At 43.6% G+C, this 13,281-nt stretch overlaps 1 protein-coding gene across 5 annotated transcripts in view; it reads left to right on the top strand.

Annotated features, from left to right (window-relative positions):
• Window positions 1–500: 500 nt before the first annotated feature.
• Window positions 501–13,281, top strand: part of CSNK2A2 (casein kinase 2 alpha 2) — a 41,030-nt gene continuing 28,249 nt past the window's right edge. For 4 of the 5 annotated variants that reach the window (XM_023245638.2, XM_023245639.2, XM_045046681.1 and 1 more), the window contains exons 1-3: window positions 501–659; window positions 1,466–1,577; window positions 10,366–10,467. In XM_023245638.2, coding sequence (XP_023101406.1) covers window positions 556–659; window positions 1,466–1,577; window positions 10,366–10,467 — 318 coding nt within the window. In that variant the 5' untranslated portion in view covers window positions 501–555. The remainder of the gene's footprint in view (window positions 660–1,465; window positions 1,578–10,365; window positions 10,468–13,281) is intronic. The other variant, XM_023245640.2, reaches the window with a different exon arrangement.

Below are 13,281 nucleotides of genomic sequence, written 5' to 3'. Positions count from 1 at the left end.
CAAGGGCGGGGGCGGCGGGCGGGCAGGGGCGGGGCTGGGGGAGGGATCGGCACCGCCCGGCCGGTCCCCCCGCGCTGCAGGGGGCGCTGTGAGGCTGGGCGGCCCCGGGCCGGGCGGCGGCCGCTCCTAGTGAGCGCGGCCCCTTTTCCGGGTTTCCTCCTCCTCCTCCTCCTCCTTCTCCTCCTCCTCCTCCTCCTTCTTCGCCGCCGCCGCCGCCGCTGCCCCTTTCCCGGCCGGCGGCCGCCGCTGCTGGTGCCGCCGCTGCCGCCGCCGCCGCCGCTTCGGGGCCGCGAGCCGAGCGGAGGCCGCCGCGGAGCGCGAGCGCCGCCCGCCCCGCCGCCTCGCCGGCCGCTCCAGGGCCCGGCCGGCTCGGCCGGAGCCCCCCGCGCCCCCAGCCCGCCCGCCCCCGCGGGCCTGGCGTGGCCTCCGGCAGCCGCTCTCTTCCTCCTCCTCCGGCGCCCCGCGGCCCGTCGCCTCCTCCGCCCGCCGCCCCGCGCCCCCCGCCGCGCCGCCGCCGCCCTCTGCGCCCCGCGGCGCCCCCCGGTCCCGCCCGCCATGCCCGGCCCGGCCGCGGGCAGCAGGGCCCGGGTCTACGCCGAGGTGAACAGCCTGAGGAGCCGCGAGTACTGGGACTATGAGGCTCACGTCCCGAGCTGGGGGTAAAGCCGCTGCCGCCGCCCCCCATCCTCGCCCGGCCGCCCCCCCGCCCCCGGCGCAAACCGCACTCGCCCCCCACCCCGCGGTCTGCCTCCCCCGCCGCCCAGCCGCTGGCCAGCGCTTTCTCGGGGCCTGGGGTGGTAGACAGACCCCCACCCCCACCCCCCCGCCGCACATATCCCCGGATCCCTCTCCCCCCTTCTCCCCCCCTTGCGCACCCCACTCTCCCCCTTACCCCAAGAAATGCTTTCTTACTGAGAAGTGTAGGGTCCAGGGACCGGAGCCTGGTGGTAATGAGGGAACAGCCCTTCCTCCTTACACTTTTGGGTTTCTATTTGGGGTGGGCAGTCAGCAGCTGTCCTCTGGAGCTATTAAAATTCTCTGCCTTTTTCGTTTTTTGAAATGAGGCTGGGTGGGAGGAAACCTTTTAAAGACATCCACATTCTCAAAGCAGGCGCTGGCTACCTTTGGGATGTGAAGTATAATGCAGTTGCTGTGGAGCCCCAGGCAGACGGGCACCCTCTGAGCCTCCAGGATAGATCCTTTGCTCACCCTTCTAGATTGGCCCAGAGCCGTGCCTTCCTACCTTGGCTCCCCAAGTTGTGACGGACCAATTAGGTTAGGAGCTGTGCGCAGTGAGAGGAGCCAAGTTTATGTTGTGGCTTTCATTTAGGGAATGAGTTGTGTCCTGATGTATGGATGCTTCCAATGCTTGATTAATGGAAACGGCTGGATGGGGGTGTAGAGTGGGCATAGGCTTGGTTAATCCCAAGTCTTGGCATTTATGTGTCACTCTTGCCTTTCACAGTAATCAAGATGATTACCAACTGGTTCGAAAACTTGGTCGGGGAAAGTATAGTGAAGTATTTGAGGCCATTAACATCACCAACAATGAGAGAGTGGTTGTAAAAATTCTCAAGGTGAGTGTCTTTTGAGTGACATTAAAATTTTTCCTCACTGGTTAGGATATAAACTCCCCCACATTCTAGAATGAGCAGTGCAAACTCTGGTTTTACATCTGTTCTGTCTGATGTCCCTTCCCTACTCACTCTCCCACCCATTTTCCTGTGAACTTTTGAAGAAAGTATGTGGACCTGTTTCAAACCCAAGGATGATAGTTCAGGAACATCTTTGTTCCAAAATGTCATTTTGGGCTCCCAAAGTGAGAATTCCAAAGGGGTTCCACTTGAAATAGGTATTCAGAAGAAAGAAAAGCTTTTTCATAAAGAATCCATTGATCCAAGGGTTCCTTGAGCAGTGAGTTTGTTACCCTTGATGCTCGGATTACTCCACAAAGAAAGTTGGGAAAAATTAGAGCAGCTCCAAAGATGAGTTTGAAGCTGATGTCTTTTGGCAATGCACATTTGTCAGGTGGGGTGGATACAGTGAGTCAGTAGTGCCTGGAAGGTTCATTGTTGCTTATCAAATAGTAAAGGTGAAATTGAGAGCAGTAAAAGAGTACATGCTAAAATTATAGTTGGAACAAAACAATCTTAGTGTCTGGTTTAGTAGCCTAAGTTGGATAAAGACCTTTTGTCGTCTCTTGGGTGAAGACATGATTTTAATGAGCATGAGGAGTGGCTAAATTCTTTTTCAGATAACTGGTTAGATAGTTTTAATAATGTTTTATAGAGTGTACTAAAAAAGCCTTAGATTCTGTAGAGGGTCCTCATCATTGCCAGATCATTTAATGTGTTGCACGTCATTTAGCAAAATACTGAAAAGACTAAAAAGAATGATTAATACAAGCACTTTTGCATATACAAGATTTCCAATGTGGCCATTTTGCAGCTGTGAATAAGGACATGGGATTGAAAAGCTGTTTTTGTGTCTTAAGGCCAGAGTTAGGGCAGCTGTGTCCCTGTTTAGCATGAGGGGTCAGGTTTACATGGTCTGAAAATCCCTTTTCAGGAAAGTGATCAGCTCTGTTTCTCAGTACCATCTGAGCCTAATGATGAAGAGGCAGAGTTGTAGTAGAGAGAAATAGGGAACGTTATCTGTGCCATCAGAAACGCTATGGGTGAGAAGTGAGGAATTGATACTGAAGATGTGGAGTTTGACTCCCCTCTTCCCCAAATATGAATTGGACCTGAAAAGCCACGTGGTCTTTCTTATTATTTTTTTTTCCTTTCTTTACAAACATAAATGTTTAAAGAAATGTTCCCTTCAAAGAAGTTGCCTGGGGAGGCCATACACTTTTTTCCTCTATGCATAAGCATAAATGTTTTTAATATAAGCTGCTTAAAGTCTTTCCGGGAAGTAAGCAAGGAATTAGGAATATTCCTCTGCTGTGCCTTTGGAAGAATGAACTGACTCCAGAACAATTTCAGAAAAATAATAACTTTTGTGCGATAGTATTTTTAGAATAAGTGTGTAACTTCCTGTGGTGTCTTTTTCGAAGGAATGGCCTTTAGGTAAATATAAAAGTGGCAGTGCGTTCATGCGAGAGAGAATCACATTACTCTTGAGTCGTCCTTCTACAGAACTTCATAGCATCGGTTGCTGGAGAGTTTTTCCTCTAAAGATTCACAGGATATGTTTAGGGAACCCAATATGTAAGGTGAAGGTTATTTTTACAGACAAGAAAACTTGCCTGCTACCACGATGTTGAAATGACCCTTAGCCAGAACTCTTTCCTATTTTTCTCCTCATTTTAGTGTTGGTTGGTAAGATCTTAATGTTGAGCACAGAATAAGTTCCAGTGTTTGGGAATAAGATTTGGGAGGCTCCTTTGATGCTCTAGCTAATGAAGTATTTCTTGTATCTTTTCCATACAAGTTCTTTTCAGGGTGCAGCCTGAACTACCTCTTTCCCACTGGTGCCTGCGACACCCAGTTCTTTCTTTTTTTTCAAAGCCCTGTGGCATTTCTATCCAGATTTTGTTCTATCTGAAGGATGGGGTAAGAAACTACTAATTGTACTGTGGTTTTCTTGTTTTCACAGGCTGAATTAAAGTAGATTAAAAGTATTGTGTTTTAAAAAGAACAAGGTCTTTATCCAAAGTGGTGCACCCCTATTCAGATAAGTTATGACTGATAATCTGCTGTTACGGTGTTTGGTCATCGGAAATTAGGTTCTGGACAGAGTGCCAACTGCTCATAATTTGGAGGAATCTAGAAAAAAACTTGCGCTTCGTGAAAGGCCTACTCTATTTCAGCTGCAGGAAGGAACTTATAAGTGTACACGCAGTGACTGAGATACAGGGTACTTTCCCTGAGGACGGGGCTGTCTTCCTTTTTGGTTGATAACATTTTCCTTCAGTTCTGTCCAACATACGAGAATGGTCAGATGAACGACCACAGAGGAATTCTACCGTTTAATTTGCATTGGTAGATTCTTTCGTAGTTTTTGATCAAAACATATTGGAGCTCTTTAGAGGTTTTAGGAATTTAGAAGTTGGTGATCAAAATTTTACTGTCTATCTTGAAGTGAAATTCTGAGGTTGAAATCTTAAAACGCTCCAATCAACAGGCGGGTTAAATCTTTTTTGACAGAAATTGTTTTGAGGGGAAGGGAGGAGGGTGGATGGGAAGAGTTGACATAGAAGGGTAAGAAAGCCACTTCAGTGCTGACAGTTTCATCTTCTGATTCTGAGAAACCCATTTCTCAGTTCATTTGTAGGACCTCTTAGGAAGGTATACACAGAAATAAAAGCATTTGGTCCTTTTGGACAGCTTGTAGCATTTTGTGAGCACCACCTGTGTATGGATTTCAGCCCTTCTTGGGATCCTTCAAAATAAAACTATTTCGTAAATAGAGGTTAAGAGCAATACCAGTTGTAAACAAACGCGGCGTTTTGAACTCATGCTGTACTCAGTTGGAAATTCTCGTATAAGAGAGTAAGTTGGCAGTTTCTTGATGGTCTTATTTACGAAGAGGGGCAAATCCATTTTTTCCCCAGAGGTTAATCCTCAAGATTAAAACGATGGTAACGCAAATTTATCTTTGAAGTGTTCTTAGCGTGTTTGTAGATGTTGTGAAACTTGTGTGCTGTGAGGAGGTAGTGTTAAAGCAAGGATGGGAGGGCTGTCCCTGACACATCTTGTTGGTTACTTCATAGCGAGCGGGTGACTGTGTGGGTTACATGGAAGTGCTGTCTGCTCCATGCTGGTGCCCGGCTTTCTCTTTTGTTTCTGCTTTCTCTGCTGGTAGGTTTCACCCTCCATGTCCTTTGTTAGGCAAATGTACCAAGACATCATCTTCCTGAAGCAGAACATTGGTATTAGTTTATCTAAGGTTGTTGTGATTTTGAGTCCCACCAATGTCATGGTGTAAAAGTAGTTAAAACAGTATTATTAAAATGGTACTAAACCCCAGAAATAATACACATTTTAAAAATGATGTGAACTAATCTGTACTGTTCCTAACAAGGTTGTAGGGTCAGGGATTGAATTTGCAGTGAAACAGAATCATGAAATGTGGGAGCAGAGAAACCTTAGAACCCAAACCCTTTTGAGAGAGAAACTGAGACCCGGAGAGAGCATGAAGTTTGCTCAGGGTCACAGCGTGGAGCGCTAGGGTCCTCTGTTCCTGTCATGGAGTCTTGTAGATGTGAGGAGCAGTTAGGACAGTGGCTAATTACTTCTTGATGTGTTGAACTGTCCTGGAAGGATGGATGGACACTCACTAAAAGTCAGGTGTGGTTTCTAATGATTTGGGGGAGTTATTCCTCTGGAAGGAAATGCTAGACTTTGATGGGCTGCTGGGTGGAGTGTGGAATAGCCCAGAGAGCTTTGGGACCCGGACAGGGGTTCTCTGGTTTGTAACTGCAGCTGGGTGTTTGATGCATAACTGAAATGTTACTTTGCTCTCTTGGTTGGAAGCCACAATAATCAGTGTTTTTACACGTTTTTAACCCCTACAGTTCCAGGTCTCATCATGACGACTTGCCAGGTTAGGGGGCCACCAGCTTTATCCCTCTAATACATTGGGGTTTATTGGAGGGTGAGCCGTGTGTAAAAAGAATATCTTGTTATAGAGTACCCATTTGCATGTATAGAGCGTGGCTCTGGATAGTTTCTAGAGCCTGATTTTAGGATCTGCCACCTTATGATCAGGGTGGTATAGTGTTAAGTGCTGTGTAAATGAAGGTCAGAAGACTTGGATTCTAGAACCAGCTTCTTCATTTATACCCACTTGACTCTATTTTCTTATCTATAAGATGGATATACCTTTCTTGTATAAATCACAGTGTTCTTGGGAGAATTAAATGAGATATGGATAGGTGGGTAGGTAGACAGCAGTGGTTTAGTGATCTGCAAAGTGCTTCTTTCCTGAAAGTGGCCCTGGGAGTAGACTACCTGCATTCAGATACTCGTTCCCGGCACTCAGATGCTCTGTGACCTTGAGCAGTTATTCAGACTCTGCCTCAGTGTCTTCATGTAAAATTGCACCAGTAGTTCTCATCTCAGGATACTACTAAAAGTGGATTAAATGTGCTTAAAACAGTGCCTGGCACTTAGCAATAAAGTATAGGTCCAATAATATTTCACGTGGGCCGCATGAATGATTTCGAAGGGCAAAATCAAAAGTAGGAAGGACTATACCAGTCTCTTGGTGAGATTCAAAAGGCCTGCTGTATGCCTTGCTTTTTTAAATCAACAAAAACAAAAATCCTGAGAATAAAGAGTCTTGGGGAATCGATAGTGTAATTGGAAAGGTGGGACTTGAAAGATGAAAGGAAGAATTGCTGTGAAGAAACAACGTTGCTCAGATGCTGTTTATATTTGGGTCAATTGCAGTGGATTTGAGAGATGCTCCCAAGGTAGTAAAATAAATGCTGTCATCTGGGCTGCACTTTCTTCCTTACCCTGTCCTGCATCCCTGGCAACCGTTGTTCATTGTGATTGTTTATTGAGGGTGGTGAAATTAATAGCTAAGTTGTGGCTGTGGCACTGGAATAAAAGTAATTCCAGATTTGAAAGTGCTGAGCTATCTTTTCACCTGTCTTGAATTTATTAATTCAGTTGTGCCTAGAAAGAAATTAAAATGGGACTTTGCCTGTTGACATTTGCTGGGATTTTTCGAGGTCCTAATTCTTAGGCCCTTTGTATGTGTTATTTTGCAAATTGAATCACTGTCAGGTGCTAGTAGTTGAAATCATGCTCAGATCTGACTTTTTAAAAATCAGCTTTGCTAAATAGGATAGATTACTGACTTTATTAACTTTTGACTTTCCAAGCGGCTCATCACTATATTTGTCTTTTAAGTTTCTCAAGTTGGTCAATAGAGAGAGAGAAGTATCTTACTCTTGGATCACATTGAACAAGGTTTTCATGAATAGCCGGCACTCTCCACCATATGGTCAGAAATCTTGGGGAAAGTTTCTTCTATCCTCTCTTTCTTTCTCTGTTTTTTCCCTCTTTCCTTCCCTTTCCTTCCTTTCCTGAGCTCATGAACAGAAAAATTTCAAATTGAGTTTTTTTCCTTTTACACATTCTTTATAGGCGTGTGCCAAAATTCATTTATTATTGAAACTTGATTTAATACTTTAATTGCTTTTTCTTTTTTTTTTTTTCTTTTACCTTTTTGCCATTTTTATCTACTAGACTTTAAGTAAAAAAAATTGGTGTGGGGATCAGGAAACAGCTATAATCTGATTCATTTTGAATCTTTGAAACAGATATTCTCTGACTTGGAATAAATGAACCTTAGGTGGGAGACACTTTGTCTAGCAGGATGAAATGATGAGACTGTTATGGACGTGTATGTATTTTCTCCGCTTCATGTAACTGTGGGTGGATGAGTACAAACACTGGGCTGCATGGTCAGAGCGTTCTAATTTCTGTAAAATCCATGATCTATTTTCCATAGGATGCCAACGGTCTTCCTTTATAAATTCTAACTTTGTCTCCCTAATTCTGTTTATAGAATTAAAATGATCACTTTCATTCCCTGGGAGCTTGTTGGTTTTTTTAGCTTCTGGAGCATCTCCCAGGTTCAGAAGAGTAAGCTTGAGGCTAAAGAGAGTTACCTATAGCCTGGTTCCTGTAGAGAATAGATGTCTGCACTTTGGAGGGGAGTGTCCTGAGCTGTCGGTCACTTTCCTTTCTTATAATCTCTTCATCTTTTGTCAGGATTTGAGGACTTTAGGTGCTTTGTGAGTCCATTGTGCCACTTCAGAATTGCCCTGCTGTCCCGTCTCTAGGTGAGGAAGTTGTTGGACAGGTGACAGTTGGGCAGCAAAATATGCTTCAGGGCACCTAGGTGGCTCAGTCAGTTGAGTGTCCAACTCTTGATTTCAGCTCAGGTCATGATCCCAGGGTTGTGGGCCCCTCGTCCGGCTCTGTGCTGAGAGCATGGACCCTGCTTAGGAGTCTCTCTTTCCCTCCCTCTGACCCTCCCCCCCCCAAAATAAAATTAAAATAATTTTTAAAAAATGCTTCACTTGCTCTGTAAGTTACCTTAGGACATAATGAAAAGATCCCTTGGTCTCAGCTGCATTGTCCAGGAAGTGTGCCTGCTTGACCTGTTGCTGAATAATAGAGCAAGGCAAGGCTTTATATGGGGCATTGTCATGAGGCAACTTATTTAATGGGTTCCTCCTGTACGAATTCACTGTTAGGCAGAGAGGAAGGTTTTTGGTGTATCCAGATTTCTGGCTGTGGGGTATTTTTTCCTCTGTTACCAGCCACAGATCTGTAACTGCTTTCCAGGAGTGGGTGACAACTCTAGAATTTTCTTACATTGAATGTAATGGTAGCATTGGCTGAATTTATAAATATAATTGCTAGCTTTTATTTTTCTTTTTAACTTTTTGACAATTCTAGACTTAAAAGTTGCAAGAATTCCCATGTATCTTTCACTCAGATTTCTTAAATGTTAATATTTGCTTTTGCTTTTTTTATATATAAATATATGTGTATACGTATGTGTATACACATGATTATGTGCTTGAGAGTAAATTGCAGTGATGCTTATTTTATTACGCATTTCCTAAAGACAGGGACAATTCTTAAATAACCCACAGTGCTATGATCAAAAAATCAGAAATTCACATTGATACAGTGCTGTTAGCTAACTTACAGCCTCTGTTCTTATTTGCCAGTTGTCCATATCATGTTCTTTATAGTAAAAGAAAATCCCAGGTCATGTGTTACATTCGGTTGTCATATCTTTTAAATCTGGAACAGTTGTTCAGTCTGTTTCATGACGTTGACAGTTTTGAAACTTACTTATTTTGTAGTGTGTCCTTCTCTGGCTATTCTCTGATCAAGTTGTACTTCATGTTTGAGTGCTTTATTTTCCCAAAGTATTGAGCTCCCTAATGAAAAAGGGAATGAATAAGATCCCTTAGTGGAAGTAGGAGAGACACAGTGGCCAGTTCTACTCCACTGGGAACCCTAACAAAGTGGAGCGGACGTGATTGTGGCAGCTGGCTTGGAAGAATACTGCTAGATTCCAGTCTGTCCGTCAAGCACCCTGTTAGAGGTGATGCAGGTGCTCTGTGTTTCATAATCTCCCGCTGTTTTGTTATGTGTTCAAAGCTGTAGCTTAGTGACCAACAAAAGATGACAGTTTCTCTGGCATATGTATTATCTCTCCCCGCCCCCACCACCCCATACACGCAGGCATTTAAAATCTTATTTCATCGCAAACCCATTCGACTCTGCCTTTGCTTTCATAGTAGTGTCTCCATGATAGAATACTCCTTTTCCTTAGTTCCCTTTCACTCATAGCCACATTTGAGAAATGAGAGCGCAGTGGCCAGGAGTGAGGCCTGCAGAGTCACTGTCTAGATCTGAGTCCCGCCCCTACTCTTCCCTGTTAGCTCTGGGACTTTGGACAAATGGCTCAGCCAGGCTGAGTCCACAACATAGGCATTTTGTGACTTATTACTAACTAAAAGCGTGAAAAGAGTAAATCTCCCGTTTATTGAGTACTTACTACGTGCCAGTGTTCTAAGTACTTTATAAAACATAATTGGTTGTGATGTGTCAGTTTTTCCAGAACTACTTTCATTCTTCAAATTCTTTAAGACAAGAAATAACACATGTAAGGCTAGTGTTTCTAATTGAGATCTTTAATTTTTCTGTCCAGCAGATGGAAAGGTTAGCAGGTAGAAGTTTCCAATCAGTACCATATCAGAGATCAGTGTTCTTTGCTGATCCGTTTTTTTTTTTTTTTAGGAATGGGATCTGTTGAGTAGTTTTACTGGCTTTGTGCTGATTTCAGATTTTAGGTGTTGAGGAAATGGGAGTGGCAACAGGAAATGGGAGCCAGCAGCTGGGAAACAAGCTTGTAACTTGATGTCAGTGACCTGGTCTTCACTCGTGGAAGACAGAATTCCACGGAACTCATTGGTAGAGCAGGTGTCTCCCCATTTTGTTTCAGTTTTTCCATTTGTGAGCGCATGATATACAGCTGTTCAGAACTATAATGTGTTCCATTTGGCAGTTATCTAGAAAGCATTTTATTTTTAAAGTATGACATGGGTGTTCAAAATTTGTAAGTGCCCTAAATGTAGCTGCTTAAAGATCTGACACATATGCCATATGAGTCTGTATTTAACTTAGTCTTAAATGTTCTTAAGGGCAGGCCCCATTTTATCTTGATATTTATTTCTTTTCTAATTTAGACACACTCGTTTACATAACACCATGGTGTGCAAGATAGTGCAGCATCCACTTGATTAGCTGACATTGCTTTAAAATTTTATTTATTAACTTCAAAAGGAATCTCACTTCCGATTACTCTTGTGTATTTAAGCCAGTGAAGAAAAAGAAGATAAAACGAGAGGTTAAGATTCTGGAGAATCTTCGTGGTGGAACAAATATCATTAAGCTGATTGACACTGTGAAGGACCCTGTGGTAGGTGCCTGATGGTGGGGGGAGAAGGAGAAAGTTTGTGTGTGTGTGTGTGTGTGTGTGTGTGTGTGTGTGTGTGTGTGTGTGTGTCTCACACAGAACATCAAAATCATGAGAAACGTCATTACATAGTGGGAATGATCATGTTTTTCTTTACTACTGAATAATTTTGAAAACGAGAAAAAATCATGATGGTCCAGTGATAAAGTAGCCACCACCACTTTTAGGGAACCTAAAAGTGTGTATAGAAAAATCCCTGGCCCAGGTTTATAACCTCCTCCTGATTCAGCCCACAGATGTTCGCTGAATGTCTTCTTTAAGTGCCTACTTTTCTTCCGATTTTGAAAGCTTATTACCACCAATTAACATTGTTGTACTTCACAATGACAGCGTGACATTTGAAAATCTGGGTTTGGAGAAGGAAATACCGAATGTCTCCATGCGGACACCTGGCCCGGAGAGTTGGACAGATCACAGCCCCGCAGCCCCTTTGAGGAAGGCACCTTGCTGCTTCTCATACTAAGCTTTAATTCAGCATCCGCCACTGGGGCTCATATTGTACATGCTGATACAACTAAACTGTTTCTGTTAAATATACTTACTTTGTAGCCATTTTAGATGTACTGGTGTTTAATTTTGTTTTCACTTCTTGAGAAGTAACTTAACCCTAAGTGTTTATGATTAGCTAGAGTTTTTATGTTCCACTTCCCGCCCCATTTCTGTTCTTCACCTGTTCTGCCTCACCTGTTTTCCTGTCCTCCCAGGATAGCCTTCTGTTTGAGAGGTAGGTCTTTGCTTCTGTCTGATGAAGACCTAAAGAAACAATGTGCTGGGGCGCCTGGGTGGCTCAGTTGGTTAAGCAGCTGCCTTCAGCTCAGGTCGGGTCATGGTCTCATAGTTCGTGAGTTCAAGCCCCATGTCAGGCGCTCTGCTGTCTGCGCAGAGCCTGCCTCAGATCCTGTGCCCCTCCCCTGCTCTCTCGCTCTCTGTCTCAAAAATAAATAAATAAGTAAACTTGAAAGAGAGAAAGAAAGAAAGAAAGAAAGAAAGAAAGAAAGAAAGAAAGAAAGAAAGAAAGAAAGAAAGAAAGAAAGAAATGATGTGCTAACGTGCATTGAGTGCTTGCTGTGTGCAGACACCATTCTGTACAAAGCCATTCAGTCCTCACATGTTGAAGCACATGCCATCACGGGCCACAGTGTTACTTGCACAGATAAGAAAACCAAAGGCTACAGGGGTTCAGTGATTTGCTCAAGATTCCCCAGTGTTATTAAACTGAAGAATAAGGAAAATTTTTCTTCTTGGACCCTCAAAAGACTGAGAAGAATGGTTGTCTGCTAGAATCTAATTGGCATTAAAAGTATATCCCAGGGGTGCCTGGGTGGCTCAATCGGTTGAGTGTCTGCCTTTGGCTCAGGTCATGATCTCACGGCTCATGGGTTTGAGCCCCGCGTCGAGCTCTGTGCTGACAGCTCAGAGCCTGGAGCCTGCTTCAGATTCTGTGTCTTCCTCTCTCTCTGACCCTCCCCCACTTGTGCTCTGTCTCTCTCTATCAAAAATAAATTTAAAAAAAAGTATATCCCAGCCTGATCAGCTCAGATTGATTTTATAATGACTCACTCTGAAATCCATAATCTTTGAAAACGGCCTGCAGTGTGAGCCAGTATGTATTACTGTTACACCAGGAGCATCTTCATTTTGCTTCTTTTTTTTTTTTTTTTTTTTAAGTTAGTGATATTTATCTTACTGTTTTTGTAATTTGTTGTCTGAGGCATGTGTGTGTTTTATATAATATGTAACACAAATCAAGGTGGATGAAAATTGACAGGGAGCCCTCCTCCCCAGACCTGTAGGGAAATGGACTTGCTCCCAGGCAGTAAAGAGATCTGGTGGTCTTGATGAAACCCTGTCATCCTTGGGCTATTGAGGAAACCTTTGCCTACGGCTGCCGGGGCTGCTTGTTCTGACAAAGACTTGTGTGCATGTACTGTGGCCTGTCTCCTAGGTAACTTCCACCTGCTTCCTTGAGCAAAACTTCCTGGCCATAGAGATTTCCAAGGTGACTTTCTTCCTGTAACCCTTTAAGCCTCTGCTTTTCTCCCAGTTTGAAAGCTTATTGCTGCTAGTTAGCATTATTTTACCGTAAGTAAACCTGACGTTTGAGAAATCTATTTACACAAGGAAATATTGGATATTATGTACTCATTGCATTAACGATTATAGTGCTTTAGAAATACTTGGTTATGCATGAATTTTGGGGGGAACATATCTACTTTGTACAGTCAGACATTCTCCGGTGGTCTCTAGCCAAGGCAGTAATTTCACATTATGGCTTGCTGATAATCATAGATAGTTCCCTTTTGGATCCTGAAAAGGCCTATGATAGATTCCCAAGACATATGATAATTCTGTAAAATGCATCTGGGTTGCTAAACCAAGATGAAAACATGTCACTCCTTTTGTGGTTGGCAGACTGGAACACTGCAGAGTGTAGATCTTCACATGATGTGCCAGGCCCACTGACAGGTTGGTCAGAGGATTAAAAAAAAAAAAAAAAAAGCAACTTACGAAAAATGTCAACCATTTACAAAAGTAGAGTGAATAATATAATGGACCGCCCTGCGCACATCACTCAACTTTAGCAGTGCCTTAGCTTGTGGCCAACTTTGCTTCATCTGCCTGCCACCCACTTTCCCACCACCCACCGTCCCCACTTATTTTGAAGCAAATTCCAGACACACAGTCTCAAGAGGATACTTTCTTAAAAGGCTCTCCCTGATGAGTAAATCCCTCTTTCATTTAAGTGGGATTTGGGGA

This window comes from Felis catus, chromosome E2 (assembly GCF_018350175.1).
Source record: "Felis catus isolate Fca126 chromosome E2, F.catus_Fca126_mat1.0, whole genome shotgun sequence".
In the NCBI taxonomy this organism is placed as follows: domain Eukaryota; kingdom Metazoa; phylum Chordata; class Mammalia; order Carnivora; family Felidae; genus Felis; species Felis catus.
Note: the sequence above shows the minus strand (reverse complement) of the source record. Positions and strands in the feature narration are given on the sequence as shown.